Here is a 21530-nt window from a genome sequence, read left to right on the forward strand (position 1 = left end):
GTATGTTCGCCCCCTTGTACATGCTTATAACTGTACAAAACATGATGCAACTGGAGAAGCGCTGTTCCTTCTGATGTTTGGTAGAGAGCCACACCTTCCGATTGACCTCTGTTTTGGACTTAGTCCACGTGGCCACGGCACCAGAACACATATTCAGTATGTGCGAGAACTAAAGAGTAGGCTGAAGTATGCGTACAACCTAGCCTCAAGAAATGCTGAGAAGAGACAATTGTTGAACAAAAGACGCTGGGATGCTAAGGTTACTGCCCTTCCATTGGAAGTGGGTGACAGAGTCCTGGTAAGGAATCTTATCCTCAGAAAGAAACACAAAATCTCTGATAAGTGGGAGCCTATTGTGCACATCGTTGTTAAGCAGCCGGATGAGTCTATCCCCGTTTATGTAATTAGGCCAGAGGATGCAGGGGGCAGAGAGTGGGTTCTGCATCGTGACATGCTTCTTCCCTGTGGGTTCCTGCCGTTTAACCTGCAATGTGCTAACCAGTTCGCTTCAACCTTTCATGAGAGTGAATGCAGGGAGCAACACAGAAGAAACTCAGCTGGAGGAGCAGTTTGGTCAAGATGAGGAAATAAACTTAACTTCCAGCCAATTTCCTGACAATGACTTGTTGGCGGATCAAAGGGATGTTATAGGAGAACGGGAGGCGTCTCAGCCACAATATCCTCTGAATCCTGGGGCACCTGAATTCATTCTAGATCTGACAGGATCGGAGACAGCAAACGCTGAGGAGGTGCTCAGCCCAGCCCCGGCATGTGGTAGGCCACAAAGGAGGAGAGTGCCACCAGTTTACCTCAGTGACTATCAGGTCGGCTACAAAGTCGATTGTAAGCATCACAGTTTCAATGCGCCGATGACAATTGCATTGCTCAATAACTTTTTGATGTCATTACAGCAACAGATTGCCGGGTTAGTGCAATCTCTAACAGGTGATAGTGACGGGGACGTCACACTTTAAGCAGGGGTGGATGTAACCCAGTGTTACTTTGGTTATCTGATATTGTGTGATATTCAGTATATATGTATATATCTATATTGGGTGTTCAGCTATAAAATGTTCTTCAATGATTTGGAGTTTTTTTTTTATTATTGCTATTGGTTTGCGGCTGCTTTACGACAGCCGACTGGGGTAGTACATCCTAGTGGGAGGGGCTACGAGCTCACATGGCTTGTAGCTGTGCCAGAGAGCAAGCTTGGGTGAGCTAGTGGGGAATACCTTCATCTGCAGTAGCCTTAAAAGGACTATTGTTCGTTCTCCTGCCAGACGCCTCGCTGCTGTACTGCCTTACTGCTGTGCTGTCTCGTTGTCGTGCTGTCTCGCTGGTGCCATTAAAGGATCGGCGGCTGCCATTCATTCATCCGGACTTCGAGTATTTGGACCGAAGTACTCACACACATGTCCACACTCAGTGCCATACACTCTCTTTATTTTGCTGGCCAGCTAACACGATTGTTTTTTTTGCATTCACAAAGACTATACAAGGATATTTTGATCATTGTCAGACGGACACTCTCTCATTATGGACTAAGGAGGTTGTAGTGTTACAACCCCAGGACTGAGAAAAAAAAGACTCTTTACATAATATGTTCACTTGTCTCCTGGTTAGGAGAAGTGGCCATTGATGAAAATAATTTTTTCCTTCTTCTTCTTGTCTTTGTTTACATTGCATTCCAGGGAAATTTTAAGTTGTTTAGGTTGTAAACATTTGCACTTAGAGTCGGTTAGGTTTCCTTTGATGTACCAGTGTCATGCTGAGGTTTAAGAGGGTATGTTAAGGACGTATGTGCTCCAGTCCATCAATCCTTTAAAGTGTTGGACACCGATGGTAAACTGCCATCAGACCCTAAATAAATTGTCCTCTGCTGTTATCCATATTGCTTCACTCATTCTTTGGTGAGTAGATGTATTGGTTACACTCGCAGAGAATTAACAATTAAAGAAAGGGATCCAACACGAAACTCTAATCAAACAGCGCAGTCGGAATTGTCCACAACCACGCTCAGTTTCACAAATAAACAAAAAGCTTGCACCAGTCATACTGTCCATAGACACAGGAGGGAAACTGAAAACTTCCCAGAAACTGAAATTGTAATAAATTAATCACGCTAAAGCCACCTCTACGTCATTTCGGAAAGGTCCAGAGCTTTTATACACAGCATATGCCAAGCAGACTCAGTGGGAGATAAATAATATGTAGCCTTAAAATTTAACACTTACAGTTTAAAGAGACACACAGGTCAGTACCTTCGCTATTGTCTCTAAACATTAAGATCCATTAAAAAAAATCTGTTTTATCAACAGAGGACCCATGAAACGAGCAAAGCTGACAGTTCTGAAGAGCACGGTGCACGCTCTCATTTCACAAGTTGGCCTACATTTTCCAGAAAGACCACACAGTTAAAACCTGTAAAAATACTGAATGAAGAAAAAAGTTTCACACCATGTTTCACCAAATTAAAAACAAATCCAGCAAAGCTGCTTCTACCACAAACATTTATCTTTCAGATCAGTGTCTAAAAAGCACCATTAAAAAAATGATCCTGCATTTACAAAAGTAAATCCTGTTTGTATATATTCACACTGAAAACCAAAACGCACACAGCGTTTGATAAATAACATTAAAATAATGTATTGCACATCTATGTTTTAAAGATGGCATCAAAAGTCAATGCGTATTTTCTCTAAAAATTTGAAATTTAGACGGTCAAGTACACAAACTAACGTGCGGGTGTCAGGCTCAAGGAAGGAGTTCACTGACTCTTATCAACCTTTCTCCCTCTTCCCCCACCCTCAAAAACAGACAAAAAGCTGTTCATCTCCCCATTTCTTGAGATACACGGCGTCTTAAAGTCTGAAACAGTCAACAAAGCGCAGTTGTTAAAAACAATGTGACAATGCAACACACACACACACACACAATTTGCCGTTTCAGCTCGACTGTCTAACAACAAAAGTCTTTCTATAGTGTCAGAACAAAAAGACAAAGTAATTCCTGTTTGTATAAATTTACCATGAAAAGCCAAAATGCACACAGCGGATGACGAACCTAATTAAAACACACACCCCCACTAGGAGAAGACAGAGCGTGCACAGTGGAACCGCATGGCCCGGAAGTGCCACTTTTTTAGATGAGTGAACGTGCGTGCATGAGTGTACACGTGCGCGTGCTCGCACGTGCGAAAGGTGCCAGTTTTTAAGCTCGGCAATGGGGGCGTGGGGGCCACCTCTCCCGCCCCCACAGAAGTGCCCTATATATTCTTCTGGCACTGTATAAATAAAATTGAATTGAATTGAAACTGAATTGAACATTAATGGAACAAAGCTGGTGCTAGTTGTGACCAGTGGCGGTCCTAGCCTGTTTGGCGCCCCGGGCAAACACTCCCTCATTTTTATTTTGGAGCAACTGTAATCCACAGTTCCTTAGGGATTAATAAAGTGTTCTGATTCTGATTCTGATTCTGATTGTTTCAGGATGACCTGCCATTATCCAATGACACATCTCTGCTTACCTGTATCTTTTGCTCGTTTCTCCTCCTCTTCTTTTCTATTTTTTCTAAACTGAGCACCTGATGGCTTTGAACTTTTCTTGTGCATCTTCCACTGGTTTTAATTTTTCACTCCAGTATAAACACCCATCCCCCAACCCGAGGATCATCACAACATAACCTAACAGACCTACACCTTAGTTCACAGATTCACTTTGTCTAGGGTTTATTTCTGGGATTTCGCACAACCCAGGATTCAAATCATGAATACATAATGGGCTTGGATTTACAACACTATGATTGAAATGTGCTCTATTTGGAAGCAGTCGGGCCCCTCCCCTTCAAAGGGTTGTGTGTGAGACTTTAAATTATCAAACTGTAAATTATAAACTTTAAATTGTTATTGATCCCTTTACCCCTGGTCCTAAAGTGTATATTTATTTTCTTACTCTTCTTATATATATTGTTTGTTTACTTGCACTGCTGTAACTGGAGCCTCGTCGTCTCGTCTCTCTATATACTGGACTGTATGTAGCGGAGATGGCAATAAAGTTTACTTTGACTTTGGCAGCGCGCAGGCGCACCGAGGGCTCTCGCGCTCACTTTTCGCGTATAGAATTTCGAAAAACATCGGTGCAAATTATAAGTCTGTATCATGATGTCTGGTGTTTTTGTGTTTGTTGTTTTGTTTTTATTTTGTTTTATTTTGCGAGTTGGTTATTAGATGCTGCTCCAGCCAGCCAGAGAATCCCCCGCCGCCCCGCCCTCTCCTCCCTGTGCGGCAAGCAGCAGGCGCACCTCGCAAACGGAGGGCGCCCTTACTCCCAGCAAATGGGCGATAGAAAACCGATCGGTGCCTATGCCATTCCCAATACACGCTGGCATGATGTCGGGGCAGCATGAGTACGAGCAATTTTTTTTTTTTTTTTGCCGATGCCCGTGATGCCGCCCCCCACCACGATGCCGCCCCGGGCAACTGCCCGTGTCGCCCGTATCTAAAACCGCTACTGGTTGTGACTTTGAAGGCTTGTTTAGTTGTAGCTAGTGGTACTGCTCACGGTGGAGAAGCAGCCCCAACTCTAACATGTTGATCAGTTGACACATTTTGCTGCATTTATTTTATTTATTTATTTTTTCTGTCTTAGCTTTTCAGCTTTCGTCACTTCTTCCACATGAAACTTCTGCAAGCTGTGTGAGCACAAGGCAAAGGCAGGGGAGGGCCCGGTTGCGTTCAGAGATTTGATTGGGCTATACAGTGCTGGAAATGAAAATGGATTAATGGGCTGCTGTTAGTACTTGTACAATGGGTGCGCAGCTCAATTGACCCATCGGGGTCCACCAGGCAAATGCTCAGTATGACAGATTACCAGTCATAACCCGAAGAAGAGAGAGCGCATTCTTAAATTTCTCTTAGAGTGAGACAGCTGTGCATAGCAGGACTTTTCTGACTGCAGGTCCACAAACAAAGTGATCAGAACTATTTTGTTAAACGAAATCTATTCTAATCCAGGTAAAAGAAATTCTAAAATCATTTGAAATTGGGACAATTACGGTTATACAAAGAAAATGTATTTCACTCCCCCTTCCTCCTAAAGTAATGAAATAAATTTCAAGGTCATAAACTTGGTGTCCCCAACTAATGAATTCCTGTCTGCCAAAAACCGATTACCGGTATTTGCCAAAAAGTGATTCTAACTAAGCTATAAATAACTTGTTGGTCTATAATATGTGAAAAAGATGTCAAAAATATCTCTCATGAATGATATCAAGTCATCTTGAGCCACGAACAAGATTCCTGTCACAATGTAGAAGCTGCAATTAGTTTTTGGCAGTAACTTTTATATATCATTTATCCTGTTAAAAATCTCTTTGACATTAAAAATGTCTTTTTTAAGAGAAATCTGACCAAAAGGAAAGCACAAAAGGCAACAAATATAACAACAGTTACTGTAAACATATTTACGTAGCCAAAAAGGACCGGATCGGTTATAATGTATGTCCCTAACACAGAGTAATAAAGATACTTGAAATACAGGAAACTTTAAATTTTATGTATAACCCCTTTGTAAATCCTGTTTACTGAAGTCTATTTACCAATATAAGTAAAGACATTACACATAAAAAAAACAGACGGAAACATCAATGAACGAATGATGAATCGGAAATTGCGTTTATTTCCGTTTCCGTTTTATACTCCGTTGACAGTTACAAGTCCGTATGTGCTGTAGGTAGCCGGTGAAGTGAGTAGCGCTGTAAAAACATTTAGAAAAAGCAATGGAAGACAAGGCACAGATACAAGAAGCGATTAAAATTCAAGGGGAAGTCGTTCGGAAGTTAAAATCAGAGAAGGCGAGCAAAGAGCAGGTCCGTACTAAGATTTACTCTTAATATTAATTATGATGTTAAGACAAGTGAGTTACAGCATGTAGCGCCATGCTTCGGCATTTTAACTGATTGGTTGTTTGCTAGCTAGATTAGCTATATAATACATGTAGAAGATTTTCATACTCGGAGTTTAGCTCTCGGTCGTGGAATACATGCTGTTAGCATCTGACTCAGTACTGTCTAATATGATTATTAATCAGTTCTCATTTCGATATAGATTATGTTCAATAACTTGGCTTTCTGAAAAAATGGAAGGTGCTTATATTTAGAAAACAATATTCGCTAAATTCAGGTTTCAGGGAGAAGGAGACTATTCTTCCCAAAGGCCATTTTTTTTTTATTCCACCATAGAGTTAGCTTACAGGAAAAGTCCTGCGCTCTAATCGGTCCGGCTTCCTTCATTCAGCCCAGTTAGCTAGCGAATGCTAACATGCGTATGTTGACACGTATTATGTAGTGAATTAACGAATTAGATAAACAATGATATAGTTTTTTATTTTCTTCACGGCTTTAAAACATTGATTTTCAACGTTCTTATTCTCGTTATGGAAATGTGTAAGGAGAGCTGATGCAATAGCACGCATGCGTTAACACAGGCATTATCAGAGCCTGTGACCACTGAGAATATGTAGCTGATACCATAATAAATGCCAAATGTATGGGAGGGTGCAGAAGCGTTTATTATTAGCAAACACTAAGACAATCAAGACATCTTCTAGGGGCCAGTGTTTGTTTTAGCACGTTATAAATCCTCGTAGAACAACATGAATTAAAAACGTCCCCTTTGTGTTATTCAGGAATCTTCTAGACTGGACCATAGAGCATATTCTTATTTCTCAGAGAAGATGCCTTAGCCGAATCGTTCAGTCTCATCTCATCTATTTTCTGTCTTTTATCTGAATTGTATGACGTTAGTTCAGAGTCTGACTCGCTTTATGAAAATGACACCATAGAGATTTATTGAGACTAAGTTAAAAATGCTTGCTGACAGGTAGAGTTTGCTAAATGCAATAACAGGTTAAAGCAGCAACAGTAGACATGTTAACCAGCCTTTTGTGTCTGTGGACAATAAGTGAAGGAATCATAGATTTTTTTTTGAACAATTCAAGAGGTGCATCTGTGCACTTGTTGTCTAAATCAGTTTTTATCACATTAGTGAAAGACTGTTTGTTTGCCGGGTGGGGTGGGGGGCTGTTGGGCTGCTGTGATTGACTTGCTACATCTCGTGTTCTGTTCTCCTCACTGTGGTGATGATGCATCATGCCCCACCCTCTCCTAGTGATAGGGTTGCTTACCACTTTTCTCCTGTTCTTCCTGCCTGACCCGTGGTGACCTTGGCCTGTCACTCGATTCATCATCTCCACCATCTACTTCACCGTCTGGGTAATCCAACCCTCCTGACTGGCTGCTGCGGCTGGCTCTGTACAACACCACTGGATTATGTTGCACTCTTGATGCACTCTGATTTGTTTTTTGGTCCTACTTTTACTTCTTTTTTTTAAAAAATCCATACCATTTTCCTGCACTGTGGAATAACCATGCTGGGCATGATCTGGGTTCGTGCCTGCTCCGCTCTGGTGGGCTTTCGGGCTCCCACATGTGTCCGATCTCTTCACTCTTTCCCTGGGATCACTGTGGCTCAGGTAGGCTGCTGTCCATGTGTTTATTGATGTATTCATAATTTTTCACACTACAGTTGTTAAATACAGTATAAAACCTCTGAACACTTTATATTTTGTTCTGTGTTCTCATGCAGATTGATGAAGAGGTAGCTAAACTGCTGGAACTAAAGGCTCAGTTAGGAGATGATGGCAAAACCCAATTTGTCCTTAAAACACCAAAGGTAAGATTAAAGTATTGTTGTATTTAAGGAAATGCACTTTTATATTTATAGAATATGTACAGAATGCTCTTTGAATAGAAAGGAAAAACACATTTTGTGGCACAGGCCTGGTATCGTCTGTATTAGGACAAGACACAAACAACCATTTAACTTTATGTCACATGTGTAAAGCTTATCTTACTATCTCAGCATGACTTGGTGGAATAAAAGGAGCTCTCAATGGCAAAGTACCCGCTATCTTTATATTCGGGCACATACCATTTGTTTAAAAGCTTGTTGTAAGTAGAAGCAGGCATAGCTTTGGTTACAGAGAAGCCTGTCTGTGACATCATTGGCACCAAGTGGCTGCATTATCATTTAAAAAAATATAATAGCTCTAGATAGCTTGTTACCAAAGATCAGATCAAAGAACCCCTTCATAAGAGTGGGTTTAACGAATCAAACTTTAGTGTCAGTAGTCAAAAATTCAAGGATCAGACTACCCAAAATTGTGTCATCAAAGTACATGATGCTATATGTGGATATCTGCTTATCCTTTAATCAATCACATCTCTTCTAGAGGACCAGAAAATGTGTGTATGGTAAGCTTTCCAATGGTGTATTACAACCCCAGTGGCTCTAAGTTAGATTTCTTTTTAATGTAAAAAGTTACATGGATTCAGTCACCCAGGCCTAGGACAGCGACCATTTACAACCTCTGGTAGGCAACAATGTTCATTCTCCGAACAGCTGAGTGATTACTGGTTACCGCATGGTGAAATCTGTTACAAAGAGGATGCTGAACAAAAAAATGACAACAAACAAGTGCATACATATTCTCATAATAGAATTATTTGATTGACAATGTGTGTTTGTCAGGGAACGAGAGACTACAACCCCAAACAGATGGCCATCAGAGAAAAAGTCTTCAACACCATCATCCGCTGCTTTAAACGACATGGAGCCGAGACCATCGACACACCTGTTTTTGAACTAAAGGTAGAGTTTGACTTAGTTTAACAAGTTTGCTACTTGAAAAATAGGAATCGAGTATTAGTTCTTTTAGCAAACCGGTTCCCAGAAGTTCAATTCCTTGGAATTGTTAGTCTGCCAGACTCTCAATCCCGCTTATCGGTTCCACTTGTACTTATGCTACAATTAGCTGACTACTTTCATTTTTATTGCACAAAAGAACCAGAGCGCAATGGTGAAGTGCAAACTGCATTCAGGACCGAAACAACAGCTAACTGCTAAATAACGAAGTTGTGCTGCTAACACAACTTCGGCTCTTTGCAAGCACCTATCCGGTCTTTAAGTGATGACGTGATGAATCCTGCTTCCGGGCCCAAACTACTCTGTGTTTAATAAGGCTTTTGTGTTTTTAACATGTTTTAATGCTTTGTATCTTGTTCTATTTAATCTCAAAAGCCCCTAAAAACAGTCAGTGATCAATGTCGGCCTCTCTCGGTTTTTATTACCGCTATTCAATTTAAAGCTCAGCTTTTAAAACCATCAGGAAACCTCAAGTTAACTTTTATCGAGTGGAAAAAAGTTAGCGTTTATCCTCCAGCTTCACTGTTTATGTTATGCTAACATAGCTGTGTCGCTAGCCACCACGTAGGACATCGTTATATACCAGCTAGCCCAACTTCAGTAACCCTACAAATGTCACTGCTGTTTAGTTTCATTTATGTTGGAAGTGACAGCAGAGTGGTACGTTTGAATTTTGTCAGAAATCTCTGTCAGAACATGCTATATCATGTTTAGGTGGAAAGTAGCAAGCTAACTTCCTGCTAACTTCTAACTCCGTTAAATGTATTCAATTCTGTTTTCATGAATGCCTGGATGTTAAACTTAAGGCTATTGTTAAACTGGATATTAAGAGTTTTACTCTCAGTGACGCCGCAGTGTTCGTTTGACTTTGGGACCTGAAGCAGAGTTTGGGCCCAGACACAGCTAATGACGTCAGGCTTAAAGACCGGATACAGACAGTGTGCTAATCAGTTTTCAGTTTTATTTTTCATATGCAAGTTAGCACAGGGTCAACATTGCAATGACATGTATTTGACGAGCAGAAGACAGTCACTCAGCAGAATGGTACAGTAGAAAAAAATAGTAAAGAGCAAAATATTAATAAAATATAGTAAAAGAAAAAAGATTAACAGTTAACAGACTAAATATACATATTTTTAAGTCTTGTAGTCCGAGCAGGCAGACTCCTGTAATGTCTGCCAGATGGTAATAAGGAGAACAGCTGATGTGCTGGGTGGCTGTGGTCCTTGATGATGCTGTGTGCTTTGTGGAGGCATCGCTGAAGATAAATGTCCTGAATGGCAGGAAGCCTCATGCCAGTGATGTGCTCTGCTGCCTTCACCACCCTCTGTAGTGATTTACGGCTGCTGGCAGAGCAGCTTCCGTACCAGACTGTAATGCAGCTCGTCAGCAAGCTCTCGATCGCACACCTGTAGAAATTTGAGGTGATGTTGGCGTTCATGCCAAACTTCCTCAGCCTCCTCAGGAAGTAAAGTCGCTGGCGAGCTTTCCTGATAGCAGTGTCTTTGTGAAGGGTCCAGGAGAGATCCTCGGTGATGTTGACTCCAAGGAATTTGAAGCTGCTGACCCTTTCGGCCTTGACACTGGTTATGTGGATGGGCTGGTGTTCCCTGACTGGTCGTTTCCGGTACTCCACTATCATTTCTCTAGTTTTGCTGATGTTGAGAGTCAGGTTATTTTCCAGGCACCACTTGTACAGCGCCATCACCTCCTCTCTATAGGCCGTCTCATCGTTGTCTGTGATGAGGCCTATGATGGATGTGTCATCCGCAAACTTGATGATGATGTTGGACTCGTGTTTAGCAACACAGTCGCGTGTGAACAGGGAATATAGGAGGGGGCTAAGCACACAACCCTGTGGCGTTCCTGTGTTTAGGATGAGTGATGAGGAGGTGTGCTTGCCAACTCTCACCACCTGGGGCCTGTTTGTGAGGAAGTTTAGAATCCATCTGCAGATCGGTGTTCCTAGCCCAAGGTCGACGAGCTTCAACGCAAGTTTAGTGATGTAGTCCCCCTCTTCCTGATGTCTTTTTGGTGTTTAATCCGTGCACGCAGCTCGTCAAGTTTGTTGTCCAGAATCTGGAGATTTACGAGCAGGATGCTGGGCAGAGTTGGCTTGCTGTTTCTCTGTCGGGATCGGCTCAAAACTCCGTCGCGCGAGTAAACAAAGGATCCCAGGTAGCAGAGTGTCCAAGGTGTCGAAACCTGCTGTAAAGTCCGAACTGGCTGACGAACATAGCTCCAAAAGCGTTTGCCTGTCATAACGAGTGTATGATCGCGCTGTGCGCACAGAAATAGAAAGCAGTACAAAATAAATAATAACATTTTTGCTGAGATGACTGGGAGCTCTCGTCGGTGCGGCCATCTTACAGCGCAGCCGGAAGTCAAGTTGCTAAGCTAAGCTAGTCAAGAACCCAGAGTGACATTAAAGCTGAATGAATGCTGACCCCTGCTCAGCAGCAGACCCTGGACTTCAACAGGTAACAAACTGATAAGCAGTCATCCCTGTCCACCTGTTCATGTAGAATTGTAGAAGTAGAATCACTGTGGCTGGTAAATAGGAGGTTCAAAGTTATGGTAAAGTTGTAACCATGGGCATGATCACAATGCAAAGAAAACAGCCATTAATGATCTGCCATATGTCTCAGTTTATTTCACTTTAATCAGTGGCAACTTCACTTAAACGAAGGTACACACTGATTGATAAACTCTATAAGAGAAACAAGGTTGGACTTTAAGTCATTAACTTAAACATAAAGGTTTAAAAGAAGAACAAATCAAACTCAGCTCAGCTGCCCCATGTGGAGTGAAAGGGAATCCAGTCCTTATATTATGTGTGTGAGGTGAGTTCAGTTAAGGGACAAAGGAACCAAAGAATCAATCAGTGATGAGAAAGTGGAGACTAAGTATGGTGAGGTGAGGGAGAGTGAGGAAAAAGTCAACAGAATAAGAAACTTTGTTACAGCGGCGATCGCTTTAAAGCTTTGTGCTGTTGACTTTGTGTATATACCTGTTGTTAGCTAGGATTTGTGTTGGTGTGTAGCCTCTAGGTTTATATTGTTAAATGTTAATTATAAGAATTATATATCACACATATTCTGTGTGACACATAATTTTTGAGTAATTTCCCCCACACTGATCACAAGGAGGTGAAATACCTTCAACATTCACAAACATTTGACCACACAGCATGCAATTGATTTGCAGGAATGTGGAACACATTGCATAGAAGTGACTTATTTGTCTGTTTGCACAGGAAACATTGACGGGGAAATATGGAGAAGATTCCAAGCTCATCTATGATCTCAAAGACCAAGGAGGAGAGCTGCTGTCCCTCAGATATGACCTCACTGTATCCTTTAAATAGACACAGCCAACTGTACTGTTCTCATTCATGCATTTCCACAAAAATGTTAGAAAGGATTTAAAAAAAAAAAAAGAGTGGTGGTACTTTAGACTGAACATTCAACAGAGATTCAGAATACACAGTTAAATGAATGGGGCTTCTTATTAACCAAGTGCAGCTTGTGAAAAGACTACATTGTCATGAAAGTAGCAATACATTGTTACACTGTGGGGTTGTTATTCTTGACCCGCCCTCTTTCAGGTACCATTTGCCCGCTACCTGGCCATGAACAAGATAACCAACATCAAGCGTTATCACATTGCTAAGGTCTATCGTCGTGACAACCCAGCCATGACCCGGGGACGTTACAGAGAGTTTTATCAGTGTGTAAGTCAACTGCAGATGGCATGGACTGAGTTCTTTTTCATAGCATTAATTTTGTCTCACTATGGGAATATCTACTCTGTCACCTCATCAGAAGGTCAAATATCACAGCTCCCTATAGGCTGGCTCAGTGATGCCTATGTGAGGAGGGGTCCCCTATATAATAGGCTGACGTAGCGTCAGATGTGTTTCAAAAAGCTTTTCTTGACTCAAGCAGAAGCCGTTGAAAAGCCCTGCTGTTTGTGCTAAACTGACATTGTCCATAAATTTGAGTGCACAACACTCTGTTCCCAACATGTCAGTGTATAGTAGCTCACAAACAGTAGCAATACAGTCCTGTAGGTAGTCCGGGTGTTTGGTAGCAATGCTTTTACTCCAAAGCATCGTAGCAACACTTTGCTAATAAGGCACTGCCAGCATCACCAACAGGAAGCATTCATGCGTTCAACACTCATTAGCAACAGCGCTTAATGTACAAACTGCCCAATATGCAGCAAAACCTAGAGAAAAGTAGCACTACCTTTCACTGCTAGGATTCAAAGTCCACTAGCTACCCGAGGCTACAGATGTGGAAAACTATTGTTGAGGAGTAGCAGGTGAGGGCTAGTTTAGGTTTAGCAGCTAACATGATGGTGTATCGGTCAGGATACAGGAAGGAGAAAAAGAGGCTTCTGCTTTTCTGAACTGTCACAGTTAAAACAATAGTTATTATCACCCCAATGCTCAGTGTTGCCAGCAGTCTGTAGTAACAAATAAGTTGCCATTAGACCAAATATTACAGCAGTGGTTCAACTAGTATAAACTCAAAATATCTAATGAAATAAACCTACACATCCAGTAAAGTTAATACATATCCAATACATAATATATACATTATTATTCACGGGCTCTAACCATCAATAAAGTAACAGAGTGTGGCCGAATGAATTACTACGCGATGGCGGCGGCCGGCGACACATGCCTTACATTACCACATGAAAAATGCGCTGCTACAACTCGGTAGAAAGTAATTAAAGCCACGGCAAACATCGAGATCTTGCTTCTACACACAAGGAGGAGATAACAGAAAGTACCGTCTCTCCCTCTGGAGTAGCAGCGCAGCACCTCAAACTTATGGCATCTCATTTCCTGTAACCTCATTCAGAACAATATTTCATTCGGCACTAGAACTGAAATCATCTGTCAGGAAATCTTGAGGAGGACCCAACCAACCAAGGTTGGTGTACTTTGGTAAACGGTCACTGCTCTGATGCAATAAAAAACTATGACTGTTAAATGCTGTCCACACTCCTTTCCCTGATAGTCATGAAGTGCTTCAGAAGGGTCATCGAGGCCCACATAAAGGATTCCATCAATTTCACTGTGGACTCGCACCTACAGGAAAAACCGTTATACAGATTGTTCCTGGCTCAGACTCAGGTGCAAAAAGTCTCAACCTGAGCTTCCTCCTCTACAATTTGGTCCTGGACTTCTTAACCAGCAAAATCCACAACATCTCTTCCTCCTGCATCATCCTCAGCACTGGCTCCTCCCAGATCTCTGTATTACATCTCACCTTCCAGGTCACCCTGCTGACATATGACGCCAGAGCAAAACATCAAAGCTGTCATACGGTCTTTGTAGATGATGCAACACTTTGCACAATATATTTTTATGTATTTTATCTATTGACTATTTCAGTTTACACTGACATCTGCTGCTCATCACCACTGATGACTGACTTAGAAGTGACACAGTTAATGTGTGTGTGTTTGCGTTTCAGGATTTTGATATAGCAGGGCAATACGATGCCATGATCCCAGATGCTGAGTGTCTAAAGATTGTACATGAGATCCTCAATGAGCTGGACCTCGGAGACTTTCGTATTAAGGTTTGTCACTTAGTTGAGCTGAGTGCTGCCGTGGTGAGTGAGCATCTCTAACCACATCTTCTACATGCAGGTGAACGACCGACGCATCCTTGATGGAATGTTTGCTGTGTGTGGCGTTCCAGATGACAAGTTCCGAACCATCTGTTCAACGGTGGATAAACTGGACAAGGTACTGAGGCTTACTGCACTGAACATCCAACTCTTCTCATGACTATACTCAGTTCTCCTAACCCTCGTACTTATGAGAATGTTGTCAGTCAATATTCAGAAACCAGTAATGTGGAGGTAAAAAGGAATGGGTCCTAATTTGTAGCATTTTTATTTGTGACACCTCTGATGTAATCCAACAGCACTGTAAACGTCTCCTTGGAGAGCTGCTATTTTTGCTTTGACTGGGCAGCACGAAAATGTTATGTGCAGCTGCTCAACAAGAAATAAGAAGTGAGATTAATCAGATGTGACTCTGGATCAGATCCGCCTCAGATGTACCACAGGCTCAGAAGACTAGGTCCAGATCGGAGATCACTTACAGAACAGCAGAACAGGATTGGGCTGGATCAGGATGGATGAACCTCAGTGTGTGAAGAGGACTCTCCATTTACATGCACAAATTGGAGTCTATTAGATAGATATGATACAAACCACTGCAGTGCAGTACCTGTAATACCTACAGCATGTTCTAATCGCTCTAATAGGATATTATGGTCAACAGTATCAAACGCTGCACTGAGGTCTAGCAGGACAAGCACAGAGATGAGTCCACTGTCAGAGGCCATAAGAAGATCATTTGTAACCTTCACTAAAGCTGTTTCTGTGCTGTGATGAGCTCTGAAACCTGACTGAAACTCTTCAAATAAGCCATTTACCAAGAACTCAAATATTTATTGATTAGAGCATTTTAATGATTTATAATCCTGTCTTCCATGCACTTGAGCAGCTCCTCAGTGTATGATGAAATAGATGCTGTAAGATGAAGAGATATTAGCCACAAATGGTAAATGGCCTGTATTTGTATAGCGCTTTACTAGTCCCTAAGGACCCCAAAGCGCTTTACACATCCAGTCATCCACCCATTCACACAAATGTCATTGATTATCACGGTTTAGATAAGTGTGTTTGTATTTGTGCAATTATTTTGAACTATGGGTGCTGATTTTAAGTACAAGTAGCAGTGATGTCCCGTCTGAAGCTGAAGCTCCAGTGCGTGTCCAAAAAACTAACACACTGCTTCAGAAGCCCAGTGCCGAGGCGTGGGTCGTCTGAAAAGAGTCACGTGATTGATGACGTCTGAAGCTTCATTTGGCAAATCCCCGATTCAGTGGTTAATAACGAATTGAATCATTGGCGGTGACTTTTTTGCGACAGATAGCGAACTAGTGTGCAACATAATGAGAGTTATAATTTGTAAGAAAAAACAGCTGCAGTATATCTAAATGTACCTGTTCACTGGTTAATTACACAATCACATGGAGGCAGGGACCTCACTGCACAAGCATACTCCCAACCTATTATAACATTGTCTTGTACTTATTATATAGTGTTTGGTTTTTTTAATTAATACAAAACATCAAGAAGTCACAAGCAAAGGGAGAACACACCATGGCACATGTTTACATGAGGAAGGTAAAATAGCACCATATCAGCCCGATGTCAGACTGAACTGTCACATCATCATGTTAAACAGAAGCTGTCATTTCAGCTCTGTAGAGTGGCCAATCATAATCTAGCAGTTCACTTCAAGTTGTAGATTCAAGCTGCTCGTCATACTTTTGAGTAATGAACCGTTTTTAAATACAAGGCTCAGTGCTTCGGTGCTTGGCATGTTATGACGAGGGTGTGGCTTATCAGCAGATGGGTATAACGCCACTAGTGCTCCACAGAGCTGCCATGTTATGTTGGTAAATTAAAGTTTTGGTAAATATAACAAACGTGGACTGTACTGTAGTCCCGTCTATGCCTGCAATGATTGGAGCCCTGCTGCTCACGGTCATTCGTTACAAGGCTGCTGAGCGTTTCTCCTTCTCTCACCTCTTTTTACTCACCGTGTGTTTATACACCACTCTGACATTAATCATTAGTTAAACACACAAGCGGCCGCAGGAGATGGACTACCTGAGCCTGATTCTCCAGGCGGCGCTTCGTGTTAAAAGGGAGTTTTTCCTTCTTCTGTCACCAAGTGTTCGTACAGGGTCATCTTCATGAGGGTTTTTTTCTGTATTATTGTAGGGTCTTTATGTTACAGTATAAAGTAGAGCTGCCACAAACGATTATTTTGATAGTCGACTAGTCACCGATTATTTTTGCGATTAGTCGACTAATCAGATCATGCATCCATAGGACGTAAAACGTGCAGCTTATTGCACCTTATAGCTTACAGCTTTAAGTTTCTAAGGTATGTGCTAACTAAAAATAAAGACAACATGATAGTTTATTAAATTTTAATGACATTTGCAGATTGTTTCGGTGAAGTTTAATAAACTCAGCTGTCTGCTCCTTGCTAACTAAAATATAACAGGACACCGGAGCATATTCTTGAGTATCTCACACATCTGATAATCAGTTGTCTGCTTGACGTTTATTCAGCTGTATAAAAACTATAATCTGAGCCAAACCGATTTACTCAGGAACAAATAAAATACTGAAAAAAGCCAAACAATAACATTTTTAAGTTATCTAAGTGACTTATATATCATGTTTAACCTGAGTAGCAAAAGACGGCGGTGGGTTTGAAAACGATTTGCCGGGAGTCCGGTGTTCTCAGCGGCTCTAGTGAGCCTTGCCCCCGGCTCGCTATCGAGCTGGTGGGTAACAGACGTCTCCGAAAACGTCGGAGCACTGAAAATATGTGGTGTCTTGATAAACTGAGCAGATATTTGAGGTTTACACAGCTACATTCTCGCCTGAAAAGATGTTAAACATTAATTTTGTGACCCAGAAAGAATAATGAGAGTAATTTTAAAACTAACTAGCTGCTGCCATTGTTGAAAACTGCGCTGGGCCGCGCTATGAATTCTGGGACACAGCTTCTTCTTCTTCTTCGGGGTTTAATGGCAGCTGGCATCCTTGTACATGCAGTGCTGCCGTCTTCTGTTTCAGTCCGTTATTATACTCTTAAATCCTACTACTTATTCCTGCGTCTTTTGGGATCTTACAAAGCTTCAAACGACGCGTCGACTATTAAATTAGTCGTCGACGATTTTAATAGTCGATGTAATTGTGACTAGTCGACTAATCGTGGCAGCCCTAGTATAAAGCACCGTGTTGTTGTGGTTTGGTGCTATATAAACAAAGTTGAATTGAAATCCTGACCCATGTCCTCTGTTTGCTACTCCTCTAGATGTCCTGGGAGGACGTGAAGAAAGAGATGGTGAATGAGAAGGGCCTGTCAGAGGAGGCTGCCGACCAGATTGGGGAGTACGTCAGCATGCAGGGTGAGACTGTACCCAACATCCACACAGCTGATGTCTGTAGAACAATCAGCCTGAGACCTGAACTGTCAGCTGTTCAGTGGAGACATTTTTTAGCTCTTTTTCTTCAGCATCAAAGGAAATGTGGTCCAAGCTTATGCTGCACTCCCACAGACTCAGAAACACAACATTAAACATTTTATCTTGTACCACCACAATGATGAAATAGAGCATGCACTGTGTGCTGGATGTAATGCAGGTGGAATGGACCTGGCTGAGCGCCTCCTTCAGGACCATAAAATGTCTCATAGTAAGCAGGCCTGCGCTGGCCTCTCAGACATCAAACTGCTCTTCAAGTACCTACAGCTCTTCCATGTCACAGACAAGGTGAGAAACTGACTCTTACACTGGTCTTGGATTTCTCTGGTACTGTGATAGAATTCCAGTATGAGTGCTCTATAGCAATGATCTGGTTTCCATCTGGACAAAAAAGGTTTTATACTAGTCATGCAACCCTGTGAAAAACTAGCACACCCTTACTGGTTTTCAGGGTTTTCCATTAGGTCATGGTACCTGGTACCATTAGCATACTAATTATGTCACGGGGCGCTCGGCCGTGTTGCTATAGCAACGATCACGCACTTTAGGTGGTACTCTATTATAAGTGAAAACCAGTCGATCTGAGTTGAGTGGTGGTGAACCTTGGCAAGTGAATCCGAGTAGGTAAATGGAAAAGGGGCTTTTGTTTCGTCTCTCTATTGTTTTTGTTTGTTTTTTCCGTTCTTCATTCTTCCCTGCCTGGATATGGACTTTGATATTCTACCTTCTCCAGGTGGTGTTTGACCTTAGTCTGGCCCGGGGTCTGGACTATTACACTGGAGTGATCTATGAAGCCGTGCTAACTCAGGCAGGCACAGTCTCAGCCGCTAATGAAGCCCAAAATGACACAAATGCAGAAGAGAGTGTGAGCGTGGGCAGCGTGGCGGGAGGGGGCCGGTACGATGGCCTGGTGGGCATGTTCGACCCCAAGGGGAGGAGAGTCCCCTGTGTGGGTGTCAGCATAGGTATCGAAAGGATCTTCTCCATCATGGAGCAGAAGGCTGAGGTAATGTCTCACCTGTTATCTGTGAAATAAAATTTAAGCTGGAGCAGCTTTACTGTTCTGTGAATGATGCACAAGTTCAAACAATGACATTGTTTTATTGTTCAGGCCTCACCAGAGAAGGTGCGCACCACAGAAGTTCAGATCATGGTGGCATCTGCTCAGAAGAACCTGCTGGAGGAGAGACTGCAACTCATCTCTGAGCTCTGGAATGCTGGCATCAAGGTAGGTGTGTGGCAGGGGGGGGCAGGACCGATCAGGGGGGAGATACCATCAACAACCCCACCCTAAGAGATTGGGTACCTTGTGTATCCACCAGGGGGAGCAGTGTGGCTGCTTTATCCGGTCTTTAAGTCTGACTTTATCAGCCGTTTCTGTGTCCAAACTCTGCTTCAGCTCCCAAAGTCAAACGAACACTGCAGCATCACTGAGAGTTAAAAACTGTCTAAATTCTTTCATCTGTAATAAAATGATCAGCGTGGCTGCTTTACCAGGTGTAACAATTAAGTTTAACATCCAGGCATCCATGAAAACAGAATTTATGAAAGACTAGAAAATATGGTGAAGCATATCTTCCCTTTGGCTTCACCTGCACAAGTGCTGAGGTAGGTCTCCCCTGCAGAATTGGTTTTCCCTGCGTCGGGAGCAGAGCTGGGCTCTTCAAATCACGGACAACGCTAACTTTTTTTCCACTCGATAAAAGTTAACGTGAGGGTTCCTGATGGTTAGGGACAAATGCAATGGCATGGCAGGACCAAACATCAGTCAGGAGAACAACTGAGATAATCCATACATAATACGAGGTGAGTCATTAATATACTGCTGCATGGGCTGTGCTGTAGTTACATCGTAAGGGTTTAAAAACGGAGCTTTAAAATGATTAGCGGTAATGAAAACCGAGAGAGGCCGACAGTGATCACTGACTGTTTTTTAGGGGCTTTTTCTGATTAAATAGAACAAGATACAAAACATGAAAACATGTTAAAAACACAACAGCCTTAATAAAGACTGAAGCAGGGTTCATATGTCATCACTTAATGACCAGATACTGTATAGTCATACTGTTCAGGGATTCTATAATTATAATGGAATCATTATGTTTAACTGCACTCCCATCCCCACAGACTACTATTTTTTAAACTATGCAATCAAAAAATTATTAACAACTGGTGGAAGATTTTTAAGACTGACAATGAATAAATAAACACAACACATAAATCAACAATTTTAAGGGCAACTTTCACAGACAGGTAAGACAGCCCAGTCATTAGCATTACAGCACATGTCAGTGTTGTCTGTTGACCAGCAATCGACTACGGGGTGGTGTGAAAAAGTGTTAGCCCCCTACCTGATTTACTCCTTTATTGTATATTTGTCACACTTGAATGTTTCAGATCATCAAACAAATTTAATGTTAGACAAAAATATTACAAACTGCATTTTGTGTTTACTTTAAAAATTCGTTTGATGATCTGAAACATTTAACTGTGACAAACAGGAAAAAAATCAAAATCAGGAAGGAGGCAAACACACCACTGTATCTGTTCTGGTTAAATGACATTGGAACAGTAAAGAGCATATCTATATTTGTGTGTGTGTGTGTGTGCGCACGTAGGCTGAGTTGATGTACAAAAAAAACCCCAAACTGCTGAGTCAGCTGCAGTACTGTGAGGAAGCAGGAATCCCCCTCGTGGCTATACTGGGAGAACAGGAGCTGAAGGATGGAGTGGTGAAGCTGCGTGTAGTGGCAACCAGAGAGGAGGTATGATGCACGCACACAAAGTCATTGTAATTACACACATAAAGAAATGCTCACACACATGTCACGTTATCTTGCTGCCCCCACCCCCCTCTGCTGTTTGTGCACAGGTCGATATATCCAGAGCAGATCTTATCAGCGAGATCAAGAGGAGAACTGAGGCTTAGCCGCTTCCTGCTTGATAAGCCATAAACCAGCTGCTTTATCTCATGGGCTCTTCAGAACCGTGTACAGAATTCCTTCTCCGGTCCACTACAGAACAAGTTGAACAAGAGCCCTGCAAAGACACAGCAGCCACGTGGACTGGTGTTACACAGCATGTGGTGCTCATGAGCACAGCAGGAAGCTAACAGGGAACATGTTTAAATGAATGATGTTGCTTGTAATGTGCTTTCGGATGTGTAAAAGATGCCTAACTCGTTGTCATTGTTCACATTGTTCAGTAGGGTCTCTGGTGAAGAGATGGTAGATGTAAATCACACCAAAACAGTCAGTGCACTATTTAAAAAAATACATGCGAGGATAGCTGTAGTGTTTAAGACCAAGACTGAGAAAATGTTACACGTTTGTTTTCTACATGAATCATGTCATGATTTACTGCAGTTAAAGTTCTAACTAAAAATGCTCCTGTCTGTGTAAAATATCCTGTACTGCCCAATGTCTCAAATAAAAAGCTTACATTTTGCTCAAACCTGGGAAAAGCTTCTAGTTTCCACATCTGTGAGAATGTGAAGGTCCTCTTGGATGAAGACGATGCTCCCACCACCAAACACCAAGCTGCCAACTTTACATGTGTCTTTTAAAGGGCTTAAAAAAGTACAATAGAATTACTCAACTGATAATCTGCTGGGGTTGTCCTTAAGCAGTATCATTAGAAGGCACAGCATTTCATTGCTATGC

General features: G+C 42.1%; 1 protein-coding gene across 2 annotated transcripts; it reads left to right on the plus strand.

Annotated features, from left to right (window-relative positions):
• The first annotated feature begins 5701 nt into the window (after positions 1-5701).
• On the plus strand, positions 5702-21321 carry hars (histidyl-tRNA synthetase). Of its 2 annotated transcripts, XM_063498722.1 has the most exons (14): positions 5758-5866; positions 7167-7530; positions 7644-7730; positions 8589-8708; positions 12019-12114; positions 12370-12495; positions 14255-14362; positions 14433-14531; positions 17700-17793; positions 18029-18156; positions 18602-18874; positions 18980-19096; positions 20487-20633; positions 20741-21321. In XM_063498722.1, exons 2-14 carry the CDS (start codon positions 7426-7428, stop codon positions 20795-20797), a joined length of 1557 nt encoding a protein of 518 aa, XP_063354792.1. In that variant the 5' UTR covers positions 5758-5866; positions 7167-7425; the 3' UTR covers positions 20798-21321. The 2 variants fall into 2 exon arrangements, with proteins under 2 accessions (XP_063354800.1, XP_063354792.1); XM_063498730.1 differs by lacking the exon at positions 7167-7530 and having other exon boundaries at positions 5702-5866.
• Positions 21322-21530: the final 209 nt, after the last annotated feature.

This window comes from Pelmatolapia mariae, linkage group LG2 (genome assembly GCF_036321145.2).
Source record: "Pelmatolapia mariae isolate MD_Pm_ZW linkage group LG2, Pm_UMD_F_2, whole genome shotgun sequence".
In the NCBI taxonomy this organism is placed as follows: Eukaryota; Metazoa; Chordata; class Actinopteri; order Cichliformes; family Cichlidae; genus Pelmatolapia; species Pelmatolapia mariae.

Excerpts from the sequence above, each read along its gene's own strand:
- hars (XM_063498722.1), top strand. The coding sequence starts at position 7,426 with ATGCTGGGCATGATCTGGGTTCGTGCCTGCTCCGCTCTGGTGGGCTTT. Across the intron at positions 8,709-12,018 it reads CACCTGTTTTTGAACTAAAG|GAAACATTGACGGGGAAATA; the intron begins GTAGAGTTTGAC and ends CTGTTTGCACAG. Across the intron at positions 18,875-18,979 it reads TCATGGAGCAGAAGGCTGAG|GCCTCACCAGAGAAGGTGCG; the intron begins GTAATGTCTCAC and ends TTTATTGTTCAG.